The sequence below is a fragment of the Podarcis vaucheri genome, assembly GCF_965113315.1.
Source record: "Podarcis vaucheri genome assembly, chromosome: 2".
NCBI lineage: Eukaryota > Metazoa > Chordata > Lepidosauria > Squamata > Lacertidae > Podarcis > Podarcis vaucheri.
The window spans coordinates 131249079-131275980 of record NC_138760.1 but is presented as its reverse complement, the minus strand read 5'-3'; the positions used below and the strand labels follow the sequence as shown (position 1 = coordinate 131275980).

General features: G+C 48.1%; 1 protein-coding gene across 3 annotated transcripts in view; it reads right to left on the bottom strand.

Annotated features, from left to right (window-relative positions):
* Nucleotides 1-368: 368 nt before the first annotated feature.
* LOC309527264 (uncharacterized protein) overlaps nt 369-26902 on the bottom strand; it is a 44150-nt gene continuing 17616 nt past the window's right edge. The window contains exons 2-3 of one of the 3 annotated variants that reach the window (XM_082213929.1): nt 16791-16964; nt 369-3210 (exon numbers count right to left, since the gene is read on the bottom strand). In XM_082213929.1, the coding sequence (XP_082070055.1) occupies nt 1010-3210; nt 16791-16923 (2334 nt within the window). In that variant the 5' untranslated portion in view covers nt 16924-16964 and the 3' untranslated portion in view covers nt 369-1009. The remainder of the gene's footprint in view (nt 3211-16790; nt 16965-26902) is intronic. The other 2 variants (XM_082213930.1, XM_082213931.1) reach the window with 2 other exon arrangements.

The following is a 26902-nucleotide window of genomic DNA, read 5'->3' as shown; positions in this document are numbered from 1 at the left end:
CTGAGGTGAATGTGTGGGTTGTAAGCCGGGGGTCATTGGAAAGGAGTCGCTGGGAGTGGCAGAAGGTTCTGTTGAGCGGGTGAGGGAAGAACAGGAGGAGAGAAAAAGAGCTCCATGGAAAGACAAGGCTGCGTTGGGATGAGCTGGTGTGGGAATCGTCAGCAGAGAAAAATGTACATCCAGCAAAAGGGGATGCAGTGCAACTCCTGAAACTGTTCACAACACAAGCTATGATCTCGTATGAGGAAAGGGATTTAATGTGCCTTCTTCCTCATCCCCAGTGGATTAGGAAAGAAGATTAGTAAAAGAAGAGGAAGCAGGATTGGATGAACATTGAAAGAGACAATAATTTTGGACTGTGACTTGACTGAGACTTGTTGGAACAGTTTTAATAAGGCTTTATAGAAACTGGACCTAAAAACTGGGGAAATACTAATTTGGATTATTAGATTATCATTATAAGAGTCATATTGCACTGTCTGAGAGGTTAAAATTTGAAGGCTGGGCTGGGGGGGGTGGAATGTAGGGAAAGTGTCATCTTGCTGAAGGGGAGGAAAAAGTCTGGATACTAAATACAGCTGGGTTTATCCTGGACTGCAGATTTTGAATAATTACTACTACAGAAGAATAATCACTCAGGATGGGAGAAGGGGAGAAGGGGGCACCCAGGGGAGCGCTGGGGGAGCCTGCCTTTCTATGTGTTGACAAATGATATGATACAAATGTGATAAAGGGCATTTTTAGTTATTCTCCCCCGCCCTTTCTCTCTTCTATACAAATGTGTTTTATAAGGGTTGTTTAATAATGTTGTTTAATAATGCATTATTATTTTTCTATTTTGGTTTTACCTCTGTATGAATTCTTTGATGGGAAGTGAGACTCTGTCTGTGACTGAAGCTCTTCCCACATTTCAAGCATTGATATGGTTTCTGACCTGAGTTCTTTGATGGGTCATGAGATAGGAACTCTGACCAAAGCTCTTTCCACACTCATGGCATTGAAAAGGTTTCTACCCTGTATGAATGCTTTGATGAAAAGTGAGAGTGGAACTGTGACGAAAGCTCTTTCCACACTCATGGCATTGAAAAGGTTTATCCCCTGTATGAATTCTTTGATGGGTGGTGAGATGGATCCCCTGGCTGAAGCTCTTTCCGCATTCCAAACACTGATGTGGTTTCTCCCCTGTATGAATTCTTTGATGGAAAGTGAGCCCGGCCCCCTCCCGGAAGCTCTTTCCACATTCAAAGCACTGATAGGGTTTCTCCCCCGTATGAACCTTTTGATGTGAAGCAAGACTCTGCCTGTAACGGAAGCTCTTTCCACATTCCAAGCACGGATAGGGTTTCTCCCCTGTATGAATTCTGTGATGGGAAGTGAGCTGCATCCTCTTACTGAAGCTCTTTCCACATTCCAAGCACTGATAGGGCTTCTCCCCTGTATGGACTCTTTGATGGGAAGTGAGGTTGGTCCTCTCCCGGAAGCTCTTTCCACATTCCAAGCACTGATAGGGTTTCTCCCCTGTATGGACTCTTTGATGAGAAGTTAGACGGGAACTTTGACTGAAGCTCTTTCCACATTCTAAGCACTGATAGGGTTTCTCCCTTGTATGGACTCTTTGATGAGAAGTTAGACGGGAACTTTGACTGAAGCTCTTTCCGCATTCTAAGCACTGATAGGGTTTCTCCCCTGTATGAATTCTGTTATGGGAAGCGAGACTCTGTCTGTGACTGAAGCTCTTTCCACATTCTAAGCACCGATAGGGTTTCTCCCCTGTATGGACTCTTTGATGGGATGTGAGGTTGGTCCCCTCCCTGAAGCTCTTTCCGCATTCTAAGCACTGATAGGGTTTCTCCCCTGTATGAATTCCTTGATGGGAAGTGAGACTGGAACTGTGACGAAAGCTCTTTCCACATTCCAAACACTGATGGGGTTTCTCCCCTGTATGAATTCTTTGATGGGAAGTGAGTTGCACCCTCTGACTGAAGCTCTTTCCGCATTCCAAGCACGGATAGGGTTTCTCCCCTGTATGAATTCTGTTATGGGAAATGAGACTCTGACTCTGACTGAAGCTCTTCCCACATTTCAAGCACTGATAGGATTTCTCGCCTGTATGAACTCTATGATGGCTAGTTAGATTGGAACTGTAACGAAAGCTCTTTCCGCATTCTAAGCACTGATAGGGTTTCTCCCCTGTATGAACTTTTTGATGCAAAGTAAGACTCTTCCTGTAACGGAAGCTCTTTCCACATTCCAGGCATGGATATGGTTTCTCCCCTGTATGAATTCTGTGATGGGAAGTGAGATGATTCTTTCGATTGAAGCTCTTTCCACATTTCAAGCATTGATAGGGTTTTTCCTTTGTATGAATTCTTTGATGGGAAGTGAGACTATCATTCCGATTGAAGCTCTTTCCACATTCCAAGCACTTATAGGGTTTCTCCCCTGTATGAATTCTTTGATGGGAAGTGAGACTGCAACTGTGACGAAAGCTCTTTCCACACTCATGGCATTGAAAAGGTTTATCCCCTGTATGAATTCTTTGATGGGAAGTGAGACTTTCCTTCCAACTGAAGCTCTTTCCACATTCCAAGCACTGATAGCGTTTCACCCCTGTGTGAATTCTTTGATGGGCCTTGAGATGGCTGCTTTGACTGAAGTTTTTCCCACATTCACAGCACTGGTATGGTTTCTCCCCTGTATGAATTCTTTGATGGGTAGTGAGATGGATCGCCTGGCTGAAGCTTTTTCCACATTCCAAGCACTGATGTGGTTTCTCCCCTGTATGAATTCTTTGATGGAAAGTGAGCCCGGCCCCATCCCGGAAGCTCTTTCCACATTCGAAGCACTGATAGGGTTTCTCCCCCGTATGAACTTTTCGATGGGAATATAGACGGGTACTTTGACTGAAGCTCTTTCCGCATTCCAAGCACGGATAGGGTTTCTCCCCTGTATGAATTCTTTGATGCGAAGTGAGACTATGCTTCCGAGTGAAGCTCTTTCCACATTCCAAGCACTGATACAATTTCTCTCCACTGTGAGTTCTTTCATGTGAAGTAAGGCTATCCCTCCAAATGAAGCTCTTTCTTTGATGGGAGGTGGACTGGGAGCTCTGATGGATGTTCTCTCCACACCCTGAATATTTATAAGACTTCTCCGCTATGTGAATTCTGTTGTGATCCCCCTTGTTCTTCCCTTCCAATTGATCACCATCTGCAATGAAGAGAGAAGCTAATTAGAGCTTCGGGCAGAACAAAATTAATGAATGCTTGTGATAGAGGAAGAACTGAAGAGAGTTAGAAGTGTTTAGCCTGAATTAGGTCTTGAGTCACTTGAGCTACTAGTCTCAATGCCAGAGCTGACTTAGCAGTTGAGCTGCTCAAATATGGTCGCAACATGTGGATAATTAATATAGTAAATGTGGTATTAATAGTAATAGATTATCACCCAAAATTTACAAATCATAAACTTCAAAATTTTATATAAAGGTAAAGGTACCCCTGCCCGTACGGGCCAGTCTTGCCAGACTCTAGGGTTGTGCGCTCATCTCACTCTATAGGCCGGGAGCCAGCGCTGTCCGCAGACACTTCCAGGTCACGTGGCCAGCGTGACAAGCTGCATCTGGTGAGCCAGCGCAGCACACGGAACGCCGTTTACCTTCCCGCTGGTAAGCGGTCCCTATTTATCTACTTGCACCCAAAGGTGCTTTCGAACTGCTAGGTTGGCATGCGCTGGGACTGAAGGACGGGAGCGCACCCTGCTGCGGGGATTCGAACCGCCGACCTTTCGATCGGCAAGTCCTAGGCGCTGAGGCTTTTACCCACAGCGCCACCCGCGTCCCATATATATATATATATATATATATATATATATATATATATATGCTTTCGTAGATTTTCACGGGTACAGGAATGCAGGTTTTGGTGTCTTCGGGTGTCTTCCCGTGTAAGAGTCGGGGTGTCTGGGCGACGTTTCGACGAGGTCTCACTCGTCATCTTCAGGCTGGTGCTTTCGGCTTCTTGTTACTGGAACAGAGCAGAATCTGGTGTTTGAGTTCCTATAAATACTGTTGAGGGGTGTGGTGTATAGCCTCCAACGTTCTGGGCAGAGAGGAAGTTCCTAGATTAGTGTGCCTTTTCTTCTTTTGTTCCTTAATTACTTGAGGGATATCTTGAGTGATTTCATGAGTGATATTCTGAATACCACTGGGTGGGTCATTAAGTGTAGATTAGTTGCTAAAGCTTTCGTGTCTTGACCTCTTGAGCTTGTGAAGAGTTTTTCTGAGAAGATGGCTGTGCTGCATTTAGTTGTGCTCTGGCTTGGCTTCGTGTATAGGGGCGAGCTGTGGTTTTGTGCCTTGTGCCAGCCAGATCTGTGTAGGGATTGCAGGGGGGTGCAGCATCCGGAGGTGCCACTATAGTTTGGCTACTGGATGGAGTCTGTAATATGTCTGTGGAGAGGGTCTGGGTTTGGGTCTGGTGTGGTTGATTGGTGACGGCGTTCTGTGTGCCTCTGGTTCTGGTGTCGGTTTTTGTGGGGAGGGCTAATTTCCAGATGTCTGGCAGGCGGGACGTGTCGTCACGCTTGTTCATGTTGTGAGGGTGTTTCTCTATCTCGATGGCTTCCATGATTATTCTCTTGTGGTGATGTTCCATGTTAAAGAGCAATTTGGAATCTGCAAAATTAATTTCGTGTCCTGTTTCTTTCATGTGTTGGAAAAGAGAGGAAGTTTTTTCTTCTTTTTTGACGGCATTCTTGTGTTCTGCGATACGTGCATTTATTCGTCTGTTTGTTTGTCCAATGTACGTGGCTGGGCAGACTTTGCAGGGTATTTCATAGACCCCTTGGTTTTCCAGCTGGATTTTGTCTTTTGGGTTTCTGAGGATATTGGCTATTTTTTGGTTGGTGCAGAAGGCTGTTTTGATATTGTGTTTATGGAGGATTTTGCTAATTTTGTCTGTAGTGCCCTTGATATAAGGAAGGAGGGCCATGCCATTGTTTTCTTCTGTGTCTTGGTTTTTGGGGGGTGTTTCTTTTTGGATTAGCTTCGTAACCCTGTTTTTCTGGTATCCATTGGCGATTAACACATTTGAGAGATTCTGTAACTCAGTTGTCAAGTGGTCTTTGTCAGCCAGGCGTTTGGTTCTGGAGATGAGAGTCTTGGCTACGGAGTCTATGAAATACCCTGCAAAGTCTGCCCAGCCACGTACATTGGACAAACAAACAGACGTGCAGCTTTGGCATCGCTCTGGGAGCTTGCGGCGCTGGAGGAGGGGAAGCCCTCCGCCAGCCTTCTCCTGCTGTCCCCCGAGTTTGCGGGGCTGGCTACGGGGAGGAGCAGGCTTCTCCCCCTCGCCAGCCTTCTAGCCAAGTCGGGGGACAGTGGGAAAGGCTCGCTGCGCCTCTCCCACTGTTCCCCGAGTTTGCGGGGCTGGCGATGGGGAGGAGCAGGCTTCTCCCCCCCGCCAGCCTTCTTGCCAAGTCGGGGGACAGTGGGAAAGGCTCGCTGCGCCTCTCCCGCTGTTCCCCGAGTTTGCGGGGCTGGCGATGGGGAGGAGCAGGCTTCTCCCCCCCGGCAGCCTTCTTGCCAAGTCGGGGGACAGTGGGAAAGGCTCGCTGCGCCTCTCCCGCTGTCCCCCGAGTTTGCGGGGCTGGCGACAGGGAGGAGCAGGCTTCTCCCCCCGCCAGCCTTCTAGCCAAGTCGGGGGACAGCGGGAAAGGCGCGCTGCGCCTCTCCCGCTGTCCCCCGAGTTTGCGGGGCTGGCGACAGGGAGGAGCAGGCTTCTCCCCCCGCCAGCCTTCTAGCCAAGTCGGGGGACAGTGGGAAAGGCGCGCTGCGCCTCTCCCGCTGTCCCCCGAGTTTGCGGGGCTTGCGACAGGGAGGAGCAGGCTTCTCCCCCCGCCAGCCTTCTAGCCAAGTCGGGGGACAGTGGGAAAGGCGCGCTGCGCCTCTCCCGCTGTCCCCCAAGTTTGCGGGGCTGGCCAAAGGCTCTCCTGAAGGCTGGAGAGCAAGAGGGGTCGGTGCGCACCGACCCCTCTCGCTCTCCAGGCTTCAGCGAAAGCCTGCATTCGCCCAATAGGACGCACACACATTTCCCCTTCATTTTTGGAGGGGGAAAAGTGCGTCCTATAGGGCGAAAAATACGGTAAAAGGTTATCCACAGATGTGGGAAATAACAAATATTTAAGGACAATGCAAGAAAATGTAAAGGTACAGAGTATCAAATCTGGCATCGCAACACAAGCTGAAACCATTATTTACAGACTTTAAATAAAACAATTGAAATCTAGCTCTGAGTTCAACCCCCCTGGATGTGTGGATTTGAATAAATAAATCAACCTAGTTTCTTCTTGTCGCAATAACCTCTCGTAATCTTTCCTGATCCCACGTTTTCTCTGGTTGACCCATAGAACCGTGTATAAATCTGTGTCTGAATGAAGGTATTTGATTAAGTGTTCAACTAGGGGTGCCTCTATTACTGCATTTCTTATACAGGATCGATGTTCACCTATACAAACACCTACCGCTTGTGTGGTGGATCCAATGTACAAGAAGTTGCAAGGACACATAATTAAATAAGATCCCGTGACACGAGTATTAGACAATGTAAGTAAATGAGCTCTGATCCACAAATATTACATTTACCTGTATGGATATTCTGACTAAAATTATTTGGTACGTATTCTTCATTTATTATTTATTCATTATTTAATTTGCAGGTTGCTCAGTATTATTTTTGTTGTCATTCATTGTATGTAACGTATTCAATTTCATCATCAGCTGACGAAGCTATAATGTCTTGGACATCATCCATTGAAAGGCGTTGTGGTGTTCCCCACCAGCAATCCATTACATTGACTACTTCTTGGTTATGGACTGAGATATATATACCTAGACAGCATCTTAAAAAGTAGAGACACCACTTTGCCAACAAAGGTCCGTATAGTAAAAGCTATGGTTTTCCCAGTAGTGATGTATGGAAGTGAGAGCTGGACTATAAAGACTAAATGACTAAACAGCAACAACATATATATTATTTTGAAGTTAATGATTTTAATATAATTATCTTGAAATATTAGGAGGTTTGTTGTTGTTTATGCTGTTAACGATACTCCAATATATTTCACTTTATTCTTTATCACCAATCCACTCACTCTCTGTAATTCATTTTTTGACTGTGCATCCATGCTTTTCATTAACACCTTAGTTTCCCCTCTATTTATTTCAAAACCTGCAGCATTTCCAAGCAGCCTTATTGCTTCTAATACACTACTAATCCGCCTCTTTCTTTCACATCTGTTAAAATTTTATTTTTTATCCTTGGCTTTTTCCCATTCCAGACAAATCTTGATATTTCTCTCTGCCATTCTTTGAAGCACACATTCCCTGTTATTGCTGGAACAGTTTGGAAGAGAAATAACATCCTTGGAAGTACATTCATTTTTAGAGTTGCAATTCGTCCCATTAAACAGAGATTCATCCTGTTCCATGTTTACATGTTTCTTTTAATTTCCACTTAGCCCAAAACCAAACCTTCACAGAATTCGCCATGATGCTAGAAGCTCAAAGGTTTCGTGAACCCATCTGCCAGGTTCTTATGGCTTGGACAGTACTGCAACTTCACCAAGCCTGATTGGACACTCTGACACACATTCTGGGAACATATGTCCAGATGTTTGGTTCTGGCCTTAAATTGCCCAGACTATGCCAACTTCAGACAGGGCTGATTGTCCTCCCAAACAGTGCTGGGCAAGCAACACTCCCCGCAGATTTCTTGAACCAGACATCTATAGAACTCCAGTTCCCCGCACAGCTCTGACAGTGCACTGAACTCAGCTTCAGTAGAGGACAGCGCAATGAGACTCTGCTTCCGGAACTTCCACCCAACTAGAGATTCCCCAAACTTTATGACCATCCCAGATATGGACTTCCTGTCATCCAGATTTGCCCACTCGCTATCTGTACAGCACGTGAGCTTGGCGTCACCTGTAACTGACAGTTTGAGACGGAGGTTTTTGGTATCCTGCAGGTATCTCAGCACCCGCTTAATACCATTCCAGGCATTTACACTGGGTTTTGTAGCTTCCCAAGAGAAGCCCCATTTCTAAACATGGCGAACTTCTTCGTTCACTCTAAATAGGGGGTTCTGAAGTTTGGCACAAGGACCCAAGCATCGCAGCCAAACACACGGAAGAAATGCACCTTGGGCTTCTTGCTGTGCAGCAGAAAATAGGGTGTGTCCCCACAACAGAACAGAACAAACGATTCAGAGTGAACAAAGAAGTTCGCTATGCTTCTCCCCAAAATCTCCGGGGGTGCCCAGCATCAAAAAGCAAAGATGCGGACATCTCCTGAAGCGTTCTGCCCCTGTGTTCTGCAACGCCATTCTGTTGGGGACGGTGCGGAACTGTCAGCCTATGACATATTCCCTTCTGGCGGAAGAAACTGCAGCACAGATCCGGTGAACTCCTCATGTTGGGGAGAAGCATGGCGAACTTCTTCGTTCACTCTAAATAGGGGGTTCTGAAGTCTCTCCCCGAGCTTTGAAACTCTGGGTCTTTGCAATGTTTCTTCAGAAATTCCTGTACCTGACTCTCTGACATTAATCTGAACCTCTCTCTCCTATAAGTAAAGGAAACTCCCTCCGGGAATTCCCATTTGTAATTTATTCCTGCTCCTCTTAGAATTGATGTCAGGTTTCAATACTTCCTTCTCTTGACTCTCAATTTAAATGGGATTTCTTTAAAAATGTCAACTTTCTGCCCTTCAACCACCAGGTCATCCTCAAAGCTTTCGGCATTACTGCATCTTTCCTCTTCCTTGTTGTAAAAGTCAAGGGTATGTCTGGTGGCTGTCTTTTCTCTCTTGAACCTCGGGTCCAAACTCTGTAAACATTCTCAAAACATTCTTCCATTCCTTCTTGTATCCCCATCCATTCCCCCAATATTCCACCCAGATAGCTAGCAAGGCCTTGCTCCTCTTCTCTTTCCAACAACCATGTTAGCATTCAATTTTAATTGTAAAAGTAAATTCTGTTGTTCCAGTTCATCTTGTCTTTCTGCCAGGCCCCCTATCGCCCCAACCAAAGCCAGTTGATCTTCCTTTAATCCCTCAGTCGACTCCACTCTTTTTTTTCTAATTTTTCTACCTTTACCTCCAAAGCATTTACTTTTTCATCCTGTTTATCAAATTTCTGCAACAATACTTCCTTGGTGTTCTCTATGTCTGATCTTCCATCCATAAATTGTTTGTTCATAGTCTGCTCCAGCCCTTTCCTGAATTCTGCAAAATGTAAAGCCATACGTTCAGCCATTTCTGTTTTTGGAGTTTTTTCTTTCTCTTGTGCTGAACCTCTCCTTCTTTCTGATACTCTCTGTTTTACTGGCTCTTGTTTAGATTTCTCTTCCATGTCAGTTCTCAAAACAAACTGTTCCCAAACACTTCTGTCTCAAAGACACTTCAGCCCTCCTGTCTTTTTCTCACTCTCGCCTTGTATACAACAGTTCTCCCACCAATCCAATTCCCACACCCTTTTAAACCAAACTGTAACACTTTCAAACTTACAGAATTATAAAAGTTCCACAATATCCAAGAGAGCGAAAAGAGGGCAAAATCACCTTTATATACAATCTACAAAAAAAAAGCAGGCCACAACAAAAGTCTAATAGTTACCATTGTTCAAACTTACTGTTACATTGTCTCTTGATTATGATTAGCACTTGCCAAGCTTCTAGTTATATTATAATCCACAATGCGTCTTATAATCCAGAATATTTCCACTGTGAGTCCAAAAATTTTCTAGACGTATTTATAATTCAAATTAGATTTGTAATCCAAATGGTAATTGTAATCCAATATACTGTGTCCAGTGTATAAGGCGACTTTTGAACCCCGGAAAATTTTCTCCAAAGTCGGGGGTCGCCTTATACGCCAGGTATGGGTGGCGCGGAACAGAGCCCGCCCCCTGTTGCTGCCCAGCGTATTAGGCAACTGGGCTTATAAGACGAACCTCCAAATTGCAGCTGCTAATAGGCCAGAATCTACAGTATATAGGATATTTCTATCAGTTTTTATTCAAATACAGGCCCCGTCCCCGTCCCGTCCCCCTTTCTCCTACTAAGGCTCTTACCAGGGACTTCCCCTCCCTGGGATTACCTCCCAGTTATGGAAGTGTCCTCCTGCCAAGCTTTGGTAGAACTTGCCAAGATCCAGGGTCCTTTTTAGAGGTTTTTTTAAAAAAAGAATTTGCAATGTTTTCAAGCCTTTCAGTGCTTTCATTCATAAAATCTGCAACCCCATTCAAAAAAACAGAGTACTCCAATCGCTTCCTGTATCTTCCTTTTAAGGAATCAAAGAACAAAGAGCTACAGTTTCTTCTTGTATCCAGAGTACATAGTGCTAATAGGTAGCTGTCAGGGAACTGACATCGGAGGAAAGGGAAGTGGTAGGGCTCCCAGAGACTGGGAGAGAGTCAACAGCTAAAGCAGGGACCAGTAGGGGGAGCGCGGGGTCTCTGGAGGAGGATCTCAGTAATGCTGAGAGAGACGCAGCAGCCCAGGCAGGAAGCAGAAGGGGAGAGAAAGGGGTGAGAGACACTTCGAGCGAAAATAGCGGGGAGGTGTCAGAAGCAACTGCAGGGAGACCTATGCTTCGCCGGAAGCTGTCACGTCGTGAGTCCAGGAGACGCGTTTCTGTTAAGGAACTTCTTTGCTGGAAGCGCTTCCGCAGACAGCCACTGTCGGACTCTACAAGTGACTAGAGCAGACATGTCTGAGGAGCTCTGTCACACACAGAGGTTTGTGGGGTCGCACAAACTCTGAAGGGGCACTATTTTAAGCACAAGCAGCTAATCATCCCCTGACAGCAGTCCGACAGTCTCTGTACGCTGCCTGTGCAGGAGAAGGCATCATGAGCGACCCAGCAGGAGCCGGAGCCGCAGGGGGTGGAGCTGGTCCAAGCTTGGAAGACAGATACCGAGCATTGGAGGTCCAACTTGCGCTGCAGACGGCGAGGCTCGAGGAGAGGAGGGCTCAAGATGCAGACAAGAAGGGGAGAACCACTCAGTTCCCCAGAAAGGTACCAGGATTAGTACAGAAGTTTGGGGGGGACCCCAAGGATTACCATGCCTTTAGGACTGAAATGCAATATGCCCTGAATGTACAGTTTGATGAGTTCCCTGATGAGGAATCCCGAGTTGCTTTCGTAATTGGGCATCTTGAGAAGGGGGCGCGAGATTGGGTTCGACCCCTGATGGCAACGCACAACGATATCCTGAAGGACACTATGAAATTCTTTCGTGCAATGGATATCATGTTCTCCAGCGATATTGAGGAGGGGGTAGTGCGCAGACAGCTAATGGCTTGCAAGCAGGGAAGCAGATCTGTCCGTGAGTACTGGACTGAATTTACCATGCTGATTCACAGATTGGGGTGGGATTTATCGGCAGCACCCATTCAGATGCTATTTGAAGAAGGTCTTTCTTCAGCTGTGAAAGACGAGCTGGCCAGGAGCCCCAGGGCGGTGTCTATGGATCAGCTGACCAAATCTGCGCTGACCATTGGAGCGCGCCAGGAGGCAAGAGCCTTGGAGAGGCGGGAAGGGAGAGGGGAACGTTGGAAGGAGTTACGCATTCCAGACATTCCTGAGCCAGCTTTCCCGCCGGCAGAGCCGATGGAAATCGGAACAGCCCGCGCGCGCGCAGTTTCAAAGCCCAGTGAGGGGGCGAAGAAGGAGGGAAAGGGACCCCGGAAATGCTATCTCTGCCAACAGCCAGGCCACTTTGCCAGAGTCTGCCCCCAGAGGAAGGAATGGCAAGGGATGGTGGGAACTGTTGAGGGGGAAGAGCAGGGAGAAACGGAGCAGGTAAAAGCCAACGCCTGGTTGCCAGCAGGGCACTGCAGCCAGGCCAAAGAGCAGTGAAAGTGCCCCTTTCCCAAGTGCCAGTGCCAGAAGCTCCTCGACCTGCTCTAGTGATTGAAGTGTCGCTAGAGTTGCAAAATGGACACCCCCTAAAAATAAAGGCGCTGTTGGACTCAGGCAGCTCCTGCAATTTCATGAGCAAGGAGTTTGCGGCTGAACACCAGATACAGACTATCCCCTTAAGCAACCCCCTGCAGGTGACCACGATCGATGGCAGAGAACTGTTGGGAGGAGGCGTCAGCTTGCAGACCATCCCAATGATAATGAGGGTGGCAAGGCACACAGAACTGATAGCGTTTAATGTGGCCACCTTGGGAGGCGCTCCCATTATTTTGGGAATGAGCTGGCTAGCCCTACATGATCCGCTGGTGGGCTGGCATCAAAGAGTGGTTTCCTTCGGTTCCGCACATTGCTTAGAACACTGCAGGGGGGAAAAGGGGTCAGCAGGGCCCAAGCCACCCTAGCAGGGACGGAAGTGATGGAGAAGGGGAAGGTGCCATCACAGTATGCTGATCTCAGCGACGTGTTCAGCGAGAAGGAAGCTGACCAACTACCCCCGCATAGGCCCTTTGATTGCCAGATCAATTTACTCCCTGGAGCACAGCTTCCTGTAGGCAGGTTGTATGCCATGTCAGACAGGGAGATACAGGAGTTGCGAGCGTTCATTGACAAGAACCTGAAGAGAGGCTTCATCAGAGAGTCCAAGGCAGCGGGGGGTAGCCCAGTGTTTTTTGTGGATAAAAAGAACACGGACAAGCCGAGACTGGTATGTGACTTTCGGGCCCTAAATGCAGTGACAGAGCCGGTGGCTTTTCCTATGCCCAGGATTGATGATATTTTGACCAGGGTGCGAAAAGGAAAGATTTTTACAAAGCTGGACCTAAGGGGGGCGTACAACCTGATACGTATAAGGAAAGGGGATGAATGGAAGACCACCATGTTCACCCCTTTGGGGGCATTTGAATATCTCGTTATGCCTTTTGGATTACAAGCAGGCTCCGCGTGTTTTCAAGCCTTTATGAACCATGTACTGGGGCCTTTGCTCTACAAGAATTGCGTGGCCTTCTTAGATGACGTGTTGGTGTATTCGGAGAATGAGGAGCAACATGTGAGAGACGTCAGAGAAGTGTTGAGCAGGCTGCAAGCCAACAGACTGTGGGTGAAACTGGAGAAGTGTCAGTTTCATACCAAGGAGGTGGAATTCCTGGGGTACCGCTTGTCAGACAAGGGGTTGGCCATGGACCCCGGCAAGGTTCAAGCGGTGCTGGAATGGAAAACCCCCAAGACTAAGAAGGATGTGCAGAGGTTCCTAGGGTTTGGAAACTTTTATCGTAAGTTCATCCGAAACTTCGCTCACCTGACGGCGCCCATCACGGACTGTCTCAGCAGCAAAAAGAAGTTTGTTTGGACGGGGGAGGCGGAGCGAGCGTTTGAGGAACTGAAAAAGGCCTTCGCCTCTGACGAACAACTTCTACATGTGGATTTACAAAAAAAGTTGAGGGTCGAAACAGACGCTTCTGACAGAGCCATAGGGGCGGTGCTTCTTCTGCAGCCAGGGAAGGAGGGGTCCGAGTGGCGACCGTGTGCCTTCTTTTCGCGAAAGCTGAACAAATCTGAGAGAAACTACACGGTGTATGACCGGGAACTTCTTGCGATTTATGAGGCCTTCCGGAGATGGAGGCACCTACTAATTGGTGCACAACAGAAGGTGCAAGTACGCACGGACCATAAGAATCTAGAATATTGGAGAACTGCGCGAGTGCTCAACCAACGGCAGTTGAGATGGGCCCAGGAGTTCTCCAAATTTAACTTTGAGATTTGTTACGTACCAGGCCAGGAGAACGTCAGGGCGGACGCTCTATCACGCAAACCTGAATATTTGGAGGGAGAGGGTGCACCCGAAGAGACCCATGTCATTCCCGAGGATCGCTGGGTGTGTGGGGCGGCACTGGTGGGGCTAAGGGAACTGATAGAGGGAACGGTGCAGGATGAATATGCCCAGGACAAACTCAGGGGTCTCAGGAGGGAGGGAGACAAACCCGGGGGTTTTGAGGAGAGAAACGGGGCGTTGTACTACAAGGGAGCGTTATACGTACCTGAAGGAGAATTGAGGGAAAAGGTACTCAAGCAACTGCACGATAGCCCCACAGCAGGGCATTTTGGGCAACACAAAACCATGTGGCTGGTTACCAGGGAATTCTGGTGGCCCAAGGTCAGGGAAGATGTGCGGGAGTATGTGAGAGGGTGTGACCGATGTCAACGAGCCAAGGGGGAGAGGCGGGCACCGGCAGGTTTATTAGAACCACTACCCACGCCGGAAAGACCATGGGAGGCAGTGGCAATAGATTTTATGACTGATCTGCCCAGGTCCAAAGGGAAGACAGCCATTATGGTTGTGGTAGACCTGTTAACCAAGATGGCCCACTTTATAGCCTGCTCACATGCGGTCACAGCAGAAGAAACCGCTAAATTGTTTGTGGAAAATGTGTTTAGATTGCATGGTGCCCCCTTGAGGGTGGTTTCGGACCGAGGGAAACAATTTACTTCCAGGTTCTGGAGGAAGCTCATGAGCTTATTGCATGTAGAGGTGAATTTCTCAACTGCCCGTCATCCAGAAACCAACGGGCAGGCGGAAAGAGCTAATGGTGTCCTCCAGCAATATTTGAGGTGTTATGTGAATGACAGAGAGAATGATTGGGTGGAGAAGCTGGCGTTGGCAGAATTTGCCTATAACAATGCGGAGAACGTGTCCACGGGAATGAGCCCTTTTTTGGCCAATCACGGGTGTCATCCCCGAGCCTTCCCAGGGGGGGAGGGGGAGAACTGGAGCGTTCCAGCCGCAGAACAGTTCGTTGAAGAAATGGAAGCGATCCATCGCCAGCTCCAACTTAATTTAAACAGGGCGAAGGAGGAATATAAGAGGCAGGCAGACAAAACCAGAAGGGAAGGAGAAAGCATTAGGGTGGGGGACCAGGTGTGGTTGTCCACCCAAGGGTTACCATTTAAAGGAGGTTGTAAGAAGTTAAGACCCAAAAGACTGGGCCCATTTGAAGTCACGCAACAGGTCAACCCAGTGGCTTTCAGACTCCGGTTACCTAACCACATGAAGTTGCACCCAGTGTTCCACAGATCATTGCTGTCACCGTATATAGGGGACAGAGAGGGGAGGGTCAATAGGGGACCAGCTATGGAGGAAAAAGAACACAGCTACCATGTAGCGGAGATTCTCGATTCCAGGTGGAGGGGAGAGCAAGTAGAGTATTTGGTAATGTGGGAAGGGGAGCCGGAGTCGGAAAACACCTGGGTCAGGGCAGAGGATGTAGATGACGAGGTTTTGATTGAAACTTTTCATCAGAGATTCCCTCGGAAACCCCAGCCAGTGGCGAGGTTCCGGAGGGAATACTTCGCCACCACCGACGAAGAAGAAGAGTTGGAGGGGTTCGCTGATTCCGAGGTGGAGGAGGATTCAGCGAGTCGGAACGAAGACCGATGGAGGGAAATGTTCGAGACGTCGGAAGATGAAGAGGATTCTTTTAGGGGTTTCAGCTCCTCACCGCCCAGAGGAGAGAGTAGGGGCGGGGGAGAGGGGGGCCCTGGAGGGGAGGTGGATGTCAGGGAACTGACATCGGAGGAAAGGGAAGTGGTAGGGCTCCCAGAGACTGGGAGAGAGTCAACAGCTAAAGCAGGGACCAGTAGGGGGAGCGCGGGGTCTCTGGAGGAGGATCTCAGTAATGCTGAGAGAGACGCAGCAGCCCAGGCAGGAAGCAGAAGGGAAGAGAAAGGGGTGAGAGACACTTCGAGCGAAAATAGCGGGGAGGTGTCAGAAGCAACTGCAGGGAGACCTATGCTTCGCCGGAAGCTGTCACGTCGTGAGTCCAGGAGACGCGTTTCCGTTAAGGAACTTCTTTGCTGGAAGCGCTTCCGCAGACAGCCACTGTCGGACTCTACAAGTGACTAGAGCAGACATGTCTGAGGAGCTCTGTCACACACAGAGGTTTGTGGGGTCGCACAAACTCTGAAGGGGCACTATTTTAAGCACAAGCAGCTAATCATCCCCTGACAGTAGCAAAGTAACAAAGTGCAGTTTAAAAAGTATCTAAAGACTGATGTGTCTCCAAAGGTTTTCTTCCCATTCACAAGCCTGTACTGCAAAATCTTCCCTTCAAACTACGGAAGTTGACTTCCTGTTTAGATTCCGTCTTTGACAAATCAAAATTAAATCCAATTCTTTTTATTTTGAAAAGTCCATTGTTGTTGACAATGCCTTTTTTCCTTTGAAAGTCTGCTGCTTCAGATGGCGATTTCTGGTTTCGGGTTTCTGAATTGCGCTGGAGCCATGGGTCGGCTCAAGCCACTGTCACACACACACACATTCGCTGCCAATGCAGCGTCGGGGCTCCAGCAATCACGACAAGCCTCCTCACGCCTGGCTGGTCCCCTGGACACCCCACTACCTGTAGGGCACTTTTTTGGGGGGGGTCTAACCCTGGAACTCAAACCCGCTGCTCAAAAGCCCCAGTAACGGTCGTCTTTTAGACGGACGACTCGCACCGCCTTGCCATTTCCCTTTGCAGACAAATCGGAAGCCCAGGATCAGGTTACTTTCAAAAGTCATAGCTTCCAGTGCTGCCCAATGGATCGGTAAGTTTTCTGGTAGAGCATTCAATCACGGTGTTGGTTTTAGACATTTTGAGCTGCCAATACATCGCAGTGGTCGGAGAGCTGTGATGTATTCCTAGCTCAAATTGCCTGCAGATGACAAAGGCGCAGGCAGGCAGGTGGAGGAGCCCAAAATGGTGCCCCCCTGAGCAATCCCCAATACCTCTCTGGCTCCATCCATCCATGTCCCAGTCTCCCCTCCCCTGGGACTCACCAGATATCTCGGAGGTCCCTGGGAGGGAACGCTCAGAGGCTGTGAGGAGGGATGCAGGAGACAACCTGACCAGGTCAACTGTCCATCTTCCCCCTTCCATCCTTACGAGCTTTGCAGGATCCGTCTCTTTCATCCTTCCTGAGCAGTCAAGAAGCGAAAACAAGATGCAGGGTCCTGGGAGAGAGGAAGAAACAAAAGGAGCCTCAGAGGCCCTGCAGGGATTCTCTTGCCCTAGATATTCCCCTGCCCCTGGAGAAGCGCAAATGGGGCAGCCCCTTCCCAAGAGAAGCCGCATATCTAAACATCTCCAGTGATTCCAATTTCTTCCGTATGCTCCTCACCCCACTTGCAAGCCTGGCATGGTCTGCACAGTAGTGACCTGAGAGTAGATCCCATTGAACTCAGTGGGGATAACTGACAGAACTTGGTACCAAAACCAGTCCACCGTCCTGTCCCCAAGCCTGAAAACTGAAACCCCAGAGCATGGGCAGAAAAGAGAAGAGTAGATATTACATATAAGTGCCCCCATGCTGGGTGCTTTGTATGGAGAGCCATATTCACAATATTTGAGCTCTCTCATCACAAGCCAGGCAGATGTTGTGGCCATATTTGCCTCTGTAAGGAGTTGCATGGGGACCAAATCTGTATGTGGAAGCAGAGGAGCTGGTGATGCCACATTTTTGAAATACCAGGAAACTAATACACCCCTCCTCCTTAGATATCATCTGTGCTTATACACCATCTTCGCAAGTCTTCAGTCTTGAAATGTGGTCCCCACCCTGGCATGGAGGCCTTCAAAGTATAGATCTTCCACATGTCCTAAATCTGTAGTGTTCTTAAGAACACCAGGCATGTATATCCTCCAAAAACTCCAGAGCTAAGCTTTATGCTCCTCTTGTGACAAGATTCCCAAAGGCTTAGGGTAGCTTGATAGAACTAGTATACTTTGAGAAAGCACCAATTTCCAATTCTTGTTTATCAAAACCCACAGACACTCTGCTAGATTTTTTTTGTAAAGGTTTTACAAGGACCTATCAGGACACAGGTGGCGCTGTGGCCTAAACCAATGAGCCTAGGGCTTACCAATCAAAAGGTTAGCGGTTCGAATCCCCATGACGGGGTGAGGTCCCATTGCTCGTTCCCAGCTCCTGCCAACCTAGCAGTTCAAAAGCACGTCAAAGTATTAGTAGATAAATAGGTACTGCTCCGGCGGAAAGGTAAATGGCTGGGCTCAGGGCGGCTAACACCAATAATATCACAGTAAAAACATAATTGGGGGGGGACCCAATTTAAATTACAGGTTAAAATGCAATTTAAAATGCAGCCTTGTTTTAAAAGTAGCCGATAAATCAAGACCATAAGGGGAGGGAAACATAAGGGTCAGACTGAGTCCAAACCTAAGGCCAAGCGGAACAGCGCTGTCTTGCAGGCCCTGCGGAAAGATGTCAAGTCCCGCAGGGCCCTAGTCGCTTGTGACAGAGCATTCCACCAAGTCGGGGCCAGTACTAAAAAGGCCCTAGTTGAGACCAATCTAACCACCCTGCGACCTGGGACCTTCAAAATGTCATTTGTGGGCCTTAAGGGAGCCAGTGTGGTGTAGTGGTTAAGAGCTGTAGATTCGTATTCTGGAGAACCGGGTTTGTGTCTCCACTTCTCCACATGCAGCTGCTGGGTGACCTCCGGCTAGTCACACTTTTCTGAAGTCTCTCAGCCTCACTCACCTCACAGAGTGTTTGTTGTGGGGGAGGAAGGGAAAGGAGAATGTTAGCCGCTTTGAGACTCCTTCGGGTAGTGATAAAGCGGGATATCAAATCCAAACTCTTCTTCTTCTGCGGGGCATACCAAGAGAGGCAGTCCCGTAGGTGCATGGGTCCTAGGCCGCATAGGGCTTTAAAGGTCAAAACCAGCACCTTAAACCTGACCCTGTACTCCACCGGGAGCCAGTGAAGTTGGTAAAGCACTGGATGAATGTGATCCCGTGGCAAGGACCCCGTAAGCACACTAACCAGTGTAGCTAACTGATACTGATAAAACAGATGTATAGAACTTATAAGCTTATCCACAGGTGTGGGAAATAACAAATAATTAAGGACAATGTAAGAAAATTGAAAGGTACAGAGTATCAAATCTGGCATCACAGCGCAAGCTGAAACCATAAAGTTACAGACTTTAAATAAAACAGTTGAAATCTAGCTCTGAATTCAAACCCCCTGGATGTGTGGATTTGAATAAATAAATCAACCTAGTTTCTTCTTGTCGCAATAACCTCTTGTAATCTTTCCTGATCCCACGTTTTCTCTGGTTGACCCATAGAACCGTGTATAAATCTGTGTCTGAATGAAGGTATTTGATTAAGTGTTCAACTAGGGGTGCCTCTATTACTGCATTTCTTATACAGGATCGATGTTCACCTATACAAACACCTACCGCTTGTGTGGTGGATCCAATGTACAATAAGGTGCAAGGACACATAATTAAATAAGATCCCATGACATGAGTATTAGACAATGTTGGTGTAAGTAACTGAGCTCTGATCCACAAGTATTACATTTACCTGTATGGCTATTCTATCTAAAATTATTTGGTATGTATTCCTCATTTATTATTTATTCATTATTTAATTAATTTGTAGGTTGCTCAGTATTATTTTTGTTGTCATTCTTTCTATGTAATGTATTCAATTTCATCATCAGCTGACGAAGCTATACTGTGTTGGACATCATCCATTGAAAGGCGTCGTGGTGTTCCCCACCAGCAATCCATTACATTGACTACTTCTTGGTTATGGACTGATATATATATATATTATTTAGAAGTTAATGATTTTAATATAATTATCTTGAAATATTAGGAGGGTTGTTGTTGTTTATGCTGTTAACGATACTCCAATATATTTCACTTTATTCTTTATCACCAATCCACTCACTCTCTGTAATTCATTTTTTGACTGTGCATCCATGCTTTTCACTAACACCTTAGGTTCCCCTCTACTTATTTTATAACCTGCAGCATTTCCAAGCAGCCCTATTGCTTCTAATACACTACTAAGAGGTTCCCCTAAAGATAATACCACATCATCTGCAGAGGACTTCAGTCTGTCATTTTGTTGCCCCACCCTCACCTCCTTTTATATCTGGAGTTTTCCTTATTCTTCTTGATAATACATAAATAAATGCCCCCTTCTGTATCTTACATTTTTCTAAGAGAGTATTAGTCACAATCATGCTAGCCATGTATAGATTATTTCCCTTTAGAAAAGTCTCTCCAATCCCTGGCTCCTGCGGGAGGGAGTTCCAGTTTTACCTACGTGAAAGTTATAACTTTAATGTAAATAAAGCATTCTGCAATGGAAACAAGACTGGGGTTCCTCCTTTGGGAAGGGATGGGCGACCAGGGGACTCCAAAGGCTATGGGCTTGTTTTTTAATAGTAGCAGCTGCAGAGAAACTCCAGGACAGGGAACATCCTTGAAAGCTCACTCTGGGATCGGAGAGAGAAAGGTTGGCAGACCTGCCACCCAGAGCCCCCCCCTCCTTCTCCTCCCTGCATCGCCTCACCCCCTTCAGGACAAGATCTTGGGGTCCTTCAGGCGGCTTTTCACCCTCTCCTCTCAAGGAAGGCAGCTCCCTTCCCTTGAACCCTGGCAAGCCCAGTGCAGCCCGCTCAGCCCTCTGGCTCTCCCCTTTTCTCCACGGAGGAGCCCCAGGCGTGGCCCCTGCCCAGAGAGGCTTCCCCTGAGGCTCTGGGCTGGAGGAGGATCTGGCAGGGGGGGGGGGAAAGGCCGGCCTGGCAGGGGCTCCTCCACTGGAAGGGGCATTCTGGGGGCATGCCCTCTCCCCCCCCCGGACCCCTCCCTCCTTCCCCAAAGAGGATGCCAAGGAAGAGCAGAGCTGCAGCCCCCCCCCCTGGAAACTGGCCCCCTCCCAGGCTTGGCAGAGAGGAATGGGGGGCAGGACCCCCCTCTGCCCCCAGACTCGGGGGTCTCCCCCTGCAGCCCCGGGACCCCCTTCTCCCATGGGCCCCCCAAGGGGGGAGAGAGAGGAGGAGACTCACCCCCGGATTCTTCTTCCCAGGAGGGAAACCGAGGCAGCGCGGGGAGGAGACAAGAGGCAAGAGACGGAGGGAGGGGATTCGGCTCTGGAGGACCCGCCCCGCCTCTCCACTTCCTGTCCTCTCTAGGACTCCGGCTCTGTTCCCTTTAACCCTTCGCAAGCTGAGCACAGCCCCCGGGCTGGCTGGCTGTCCTCCTTCCCTCCCAGAACCCGGGTGCTCCAGGGCATGTGCAGAGTTCTCTGTGATTCTCGGCTCAGAGGCCGCTTAGTGCCCTGCGCCCAGACGGGTGGGGGGCAAATAAAATAATAATAAAGATGCTTCCCCTGCTCACTCGCAGAGGGAAAGTCTGTTGCAATATTAGGAGGGTCCCTGGGAGAGAGACCCGGGTCCCTTGGGAGCAAAAGCCTCCGCTGACGAAGCAGGAGACTCTCGACTGGAGGGTCCTGGGTTCAAACCCCACTTGAGGCACCGCCAAGGGTTGGACTGCAGGACCCTCGACCCCCCCCCCTGGGAATCTGTGAAAGGCAAATAAATAAATCAGGACACCCCCCCCCCCAGTGGGAGACCTCGCTCCAGACTTGGAAAGTGACCTTCAGCGGGGACGAAGGTCGGGTTCTGCATTCAGGCAGGAAGACTCAGAGGCGCCAAGGTCAGATGGGGCGCCCCCCCCGCTGCTCTCCCTCCCGCCCGCCCCCAAATTCTGGAGGAGGAGGCAGCTTGTTTCCCGCTGGTTCCGATTCAACTTCAGAATCTTAGTGTTATGTACTGAGTCGAATAGGATCCAAACTGCAGCAGTCTGATTGGTCCTAGAACAATAGGATCCAAACTGCAGCAGCCTGATTGGTCCTAGAACAATAGGATCCAAATTGCAGCAGTCTGATTGGTCCTAGAACAATAGGATCCAAATTGCAGCAGTCTGATTGGTCCTAGAACAATAGGATCCAAATTGCAGCAGTCTGATTGGTCCTAGAACAATAGGATCCAAATTGCAGCAGTCTGATTGGTCCTAGAACAATGCAGCAGTATGATTGGTTGGCAGGAACCACCCAATCCTGCTCCAGATAGAAGTGAATCCACAACCTGATTGGCTTACAGTAGAATTCCAGAATTAGCCAATCATGTGCAGCCCATGGTGTAAATAATGTATATAAAGCAGATACTTTGAGGGGACTTTCATTCATTCCTCCTCACCACTATGAGCTGAATAAAGAGCATGAAATCACTTTGTGACTCTGAGTATATTTCACTTAGAATTCAGAGAACCGTAGAATTTTGGAGCTGGAAGGGACCCCTGAGGGTCACCTAGTCCAGGCGGGGGGAGGTGGGGCGGCATGGCCAGGATCCGGGAGGGCGCGGGGAGGAGGAGGGGAAGGTGGCCCGGGATAGCCCCTCCCCTTTCCTGAAGAGGGCCTCTTCGCGTGGGGGGAGCCTGGTCCCCTTTGGGCTCTGCTTTGTCCCCGCGATGCCCAAGGGGATCCTCCATGGACAGAGCCAGTCTACCTTGGAGCGGGGGAGAAGGGGAAGGGGAGGATGCTCTTCCGCTCCTGCTTGCGGAGTTCCCGGGGGGGGGGGCACAGGGTCGGCTGCTGCCAGGAGGCTGGGCTAGGTGGGAGGGGTCCCCTTGGTCCGGACCCAGATTCTGCTGCTGCTGCTGCTGATGATGATGATGATGATGATTTGGGGCTCTCCCGAGGCCCTTCCGCTCCTAGAATCACACCCAGGAGCCATCTAGTCCACCCCCTTTTCTCCTCCTCCTCGCAGGAGCATCCTTCGGCAGATCCTCGCCTCCAGTGGCCAAGCTGGGCTGCTGGATCCTGGAGGAGGCTGGGGGCAGAGGCTCAGTCATGCCCAGTGCCCTCAAGCAGCGCCCCGCCATTTTGTTCCTAACCCCACCCGGGAGACGCCTGGAAGAATCTGCCCTGGAGTCCGAGTTGCCCCCAGAGGTCAAGGCCGGCCTGGTCTTCAAGGTCCTGGGTCTGGAGACCCCCAATATAAGACCGCCACCCTTAAAATAAAAACCAGGCCCTTTGTAAAGCCCAGCCTGCCCCCTTCCCATCCCTGCTTCTCATTCACCTTGAAGCACCTCTAAATTCAGCCTCACTGTGATATACCCATTTCACAGGCGCCACAACTGAGGCTGGGAAACTGCACCCATTTCGCTGGTTAAGACATCTGTTCCTCCTTCTCAGGTGGTAGTTCAACAGGAGAAGTCGCTTCCCCTCCAGATCCCTGTAGGTTTCAAGGGGCCACTGGAGCCCAGTGGGGGGACTCTGAGGAACTGGCTGAACTGGGGTCCTCCCAGTCCAGCCCAGACAAGAGAAAGAACTCTCAGAAGAGGAAGCCATTTTGGAGAGGAACCGAACTTGGCTGTTCTGTGCTGAGGGTCTACTGCCTTTCTGAAAAGGCTTCCTGGGAACTGCCATGGCCAGAGGAAGAGACAGGCCCCCCACCCTGAATCCCCTGCAGGGCCATTGGGAGCAACCAAAGCCATGGCTCAGCCTGCCTCAGTTTCCTTCCCCAAAGCCTTGGAGGAACCTTGGGGTGAGGAATGAAGAACCCCAAATGGAACTTAGGCTCCTGGCAAATGGGGAAAGGAACATGATATGGCACTTTCCAGATGAGCCGAGGAATCGCCTCCAAGGTCCAGGGATTGATCCACCCTGGCGGCCCTGGTTTCCTCCTCGGAGGTCCCTTTAAAAGGAGAGGGGGTCCCAGGTCTCCCTTCGAGGCCAATGCTTTTGCCTTTCAGGCTCCAGCCTCCTTCTCCATGGTGTTTATGTCAGCTGTTGAGATGGGATCACATGCAGACATTTCCAGGTTTACTAAGGATCCCTTGAAAAAGATGTCAGCATGTTGTGCCCCGCCCCCCAACCATCTGTAAACAGAACTGTAAACACTAAGAAAAACTTATGTTTTAAAATGTATTGCTGATTCATTTTTTTGAATGTTTTAAAGTGTTTCTACCAATAATTATATTCAATTTCATTATAAATCACTTTCTTTTTTTTTAAACAAACAAACCTATCATGTAGAAATTCAAAAAGAGGTTCCCAGACTGGAGGTTATCCACACAGAAACCCAAAGAAAAGGAGGAAGTCTCCAGGTGGAAATATATCTGTTCAAAAGTTCAACTTTTTCCACATAGCTTTTGATGTCTTCCTTAAAGATAGCCCACTCCTTATTCACTTTTTCAACATGTTGTAAATATTTTCCCAGAATCCCACTATCTCTTTGCACTCCCACCCCATGTGTAGAAAGGTTCCCGCCCCGTTGTTGTATCTCCAACAAACATCACTACAGTTTTTATACATTTTTACCAGTCTAACCAGGGTCAGGTACAATCTGTATTGCATTTTCGTTACATTCTCTCTTAAATTATAGCATGCCGTAAATTTAATACCCCTGTCTCACAGCAGTTGGCTCATCATATTTTCCCCTAAATCCTGGGCCTACTTTACCATCACTGTCTTCACTTGCTCCTCCTTTACCTCCCATTCTAGGAGCAAATCATATAGTTTGGAAATATGTTTACTTTTAGATTGGAGTAAGTACTCATCCAATCTTGAAATTTATTTCTCAAATCCTTTTTCTTCCTCTTTTGTCATCTCTGATTAATTTGAAAGAACTGCAGCCAGTTGTTCAAATATTTCTTAACTTCCTTATATCCTTTCAATTTAAGTTTATTATTTTCCTCTTTCAGTAATCCTTATATGTTGCCCAGTTGTTATTCATATTCTTTTCTTTACAGTCATGATTTCTAAGGTGAGGTCCACCAAGGTGTTTTGGGTTCTAGAATCCCTTTATATTTCATCCATATTTTATACAATGATTTCCTTATAAAACCCATGTGGACTCTCTCCTTTCCATCTATTAGGTATGCATGCCATCCAAATTGAGTTCCTACTTCCTCCAGATCTAACACATCAGTGTCCTTTAACTTAATCCACTCCCTTAACCAGGTCAGACCTGCTGCAGCATGATATAATTCCAGGTCAGGTAGGTCAAATCCGCCTCTCTTTCTCCGATCAATAAGTAATTTATATTTTATTGTAGGTGTTTTTTGGATGGAATGGCAAATTGCACATCATTCCTATTCACCAATCAAAGGATCACAGCAATCCTTTTTTTTACTTCATTTTTTTATTGGTTTTCACAAAATTATAAACAAACAAACATAAATCATAACCGTATTAAAAATTACACTTATTAACATTGTTAAGTGCCTTCATCGCTTCCCCTTGGTTGAATTTCAATGCATATCCTTTTAAGGGTTTTCCAAATCACAGTTCTTATAAAGTTTAACTTGAACATTAACATCCTTAGATCTTTTCATTTTGAAATTACACCTATTAATTCATCACTTAACTTATATAAAATCCTAAGTCGATTAAGTATCTGCAAGCTGATTCCAATTCATCTAACTTGACATATTTAACTAAATAATCATTAAATTTAGTCCATTCTTCCTGATATTCCTCCTCCTTCTGGTCACGGACTCTTCTGGTTAGGTTGGTTAGGTCCGAAAAACCCATCATCTTCAAGGATCACAGCAATCTTAATAGTTGCAGCCCAATGTCATCATCCTGAACTAACCAAAATCATTTGGCTCTTCAGATAAGCCCTCATCATATCATATGATGACATATAACAAGTTTTTTTGTCTTTCTTTATTAAGACTTTGGCTAATATTCCTATTCACTAAATGTCTTCCAACGTCCTCTTTCATCCGTCTACAAAACAGTTCAAGATGAATCACAATTGCCATGCCTGGCTAATTTTCTTTTCATGCATACAACTCCCACTTTATTCTTTTCAGGGTACTGGAGCAGACATTTGCTACATACAGTACCTAAAAGCAGCTTGTTCTGTTCCGTCAAAGGTAGGCAGGCACAGGCCTTTTCAATTAAGTGAGGCCATAGGCTTAAAAGAAATCGGAATCATCCAAATGCAGTTTTATGAAATTGTTACTCTCTACAACGTATACATGTTATGAAAGGGCTGTCACCTGCAGGATGGAGCAGGGTGTTCAGGATGGAGCAATGGCTTCAAGTTACAAGAAAGGAGATTCCAGCTAAACCTCATGAAATACTTTAGGACAGGAAGAGTTCTTCCAGAGTGGAACAGACTTCCTTGGTAGGTGCTGGACTCTCCTTCCATGGAGTTTTTAAAGCAGAGGTTGGATGGCCATCTGTCTTGGACAAGATTCCTGAGATTCCTGGCTTGCAGGGGGCAGGACCAGGTGACACCCAGGCTCCCTTCTATATGTTAGGACAGTGTTTCCCAACCGGTGTTCCGTGGCACACTAGTGTGCCGCGAGACATTGCCTGGTGTGCCGTGGGAGGGAGGCGGGTGAGTCGGGCGGCGAGAGGCGGGGCGGCGGCGAGAGGCCGCCCAGCGCGGGGCTCTCGCCGTCTGCCTGCCTGGCTGCCTGCGTGGCGCTGACGTCACGGGGCTGTAACGTGCCCCACATAGGCACACGCGGGGCGGCGAGCGAGCTTCCTCCCACATCCCATCGCCGCTCGCTTCGGCCGGCCTACTGGGCTGTCGCAGGCGGAAGGCCTGCACATGCGTGAGGTTTTCGCGCCTTCGGGATTCCCTTCACGCCTTCCTCCTCCCGGGTCCTTGAGAGCGCGGGAAGCGGCAGCGCGAGACCGGCGTTGAGCCTGGTAGGTATTGCGCTTGCCAAGGCAGTCATTTGGGAAATGAAAACTTGCAAAGCAAGCAACCAGTTCAATCTGAAGTACGTGTATGCTTAATATCCTGTATCTGAAACCTGTTCTGCCCCCTCCCCCACACTTGGTGCCATTTTCATGTACACATGCAGCAGAGTAAGTTGACCCAGAATAGTACCAATTCAGATGGCAGATGGGAGAATGACAGTGCTGAATGCTTTCCCATGTAGAACACTCCCTGCAAATAAAAACCTAGCATATTTGGAAGAGGGATGCTAGCCTAACCATTACCTTCTATGCTGTTACTATTTTTTTATTTTTTTTTACATAAGTAAAAAGTGACCTTTCCCCATCTGGCATGGTGGTGTGCCTCGAGATTTTTTTCATG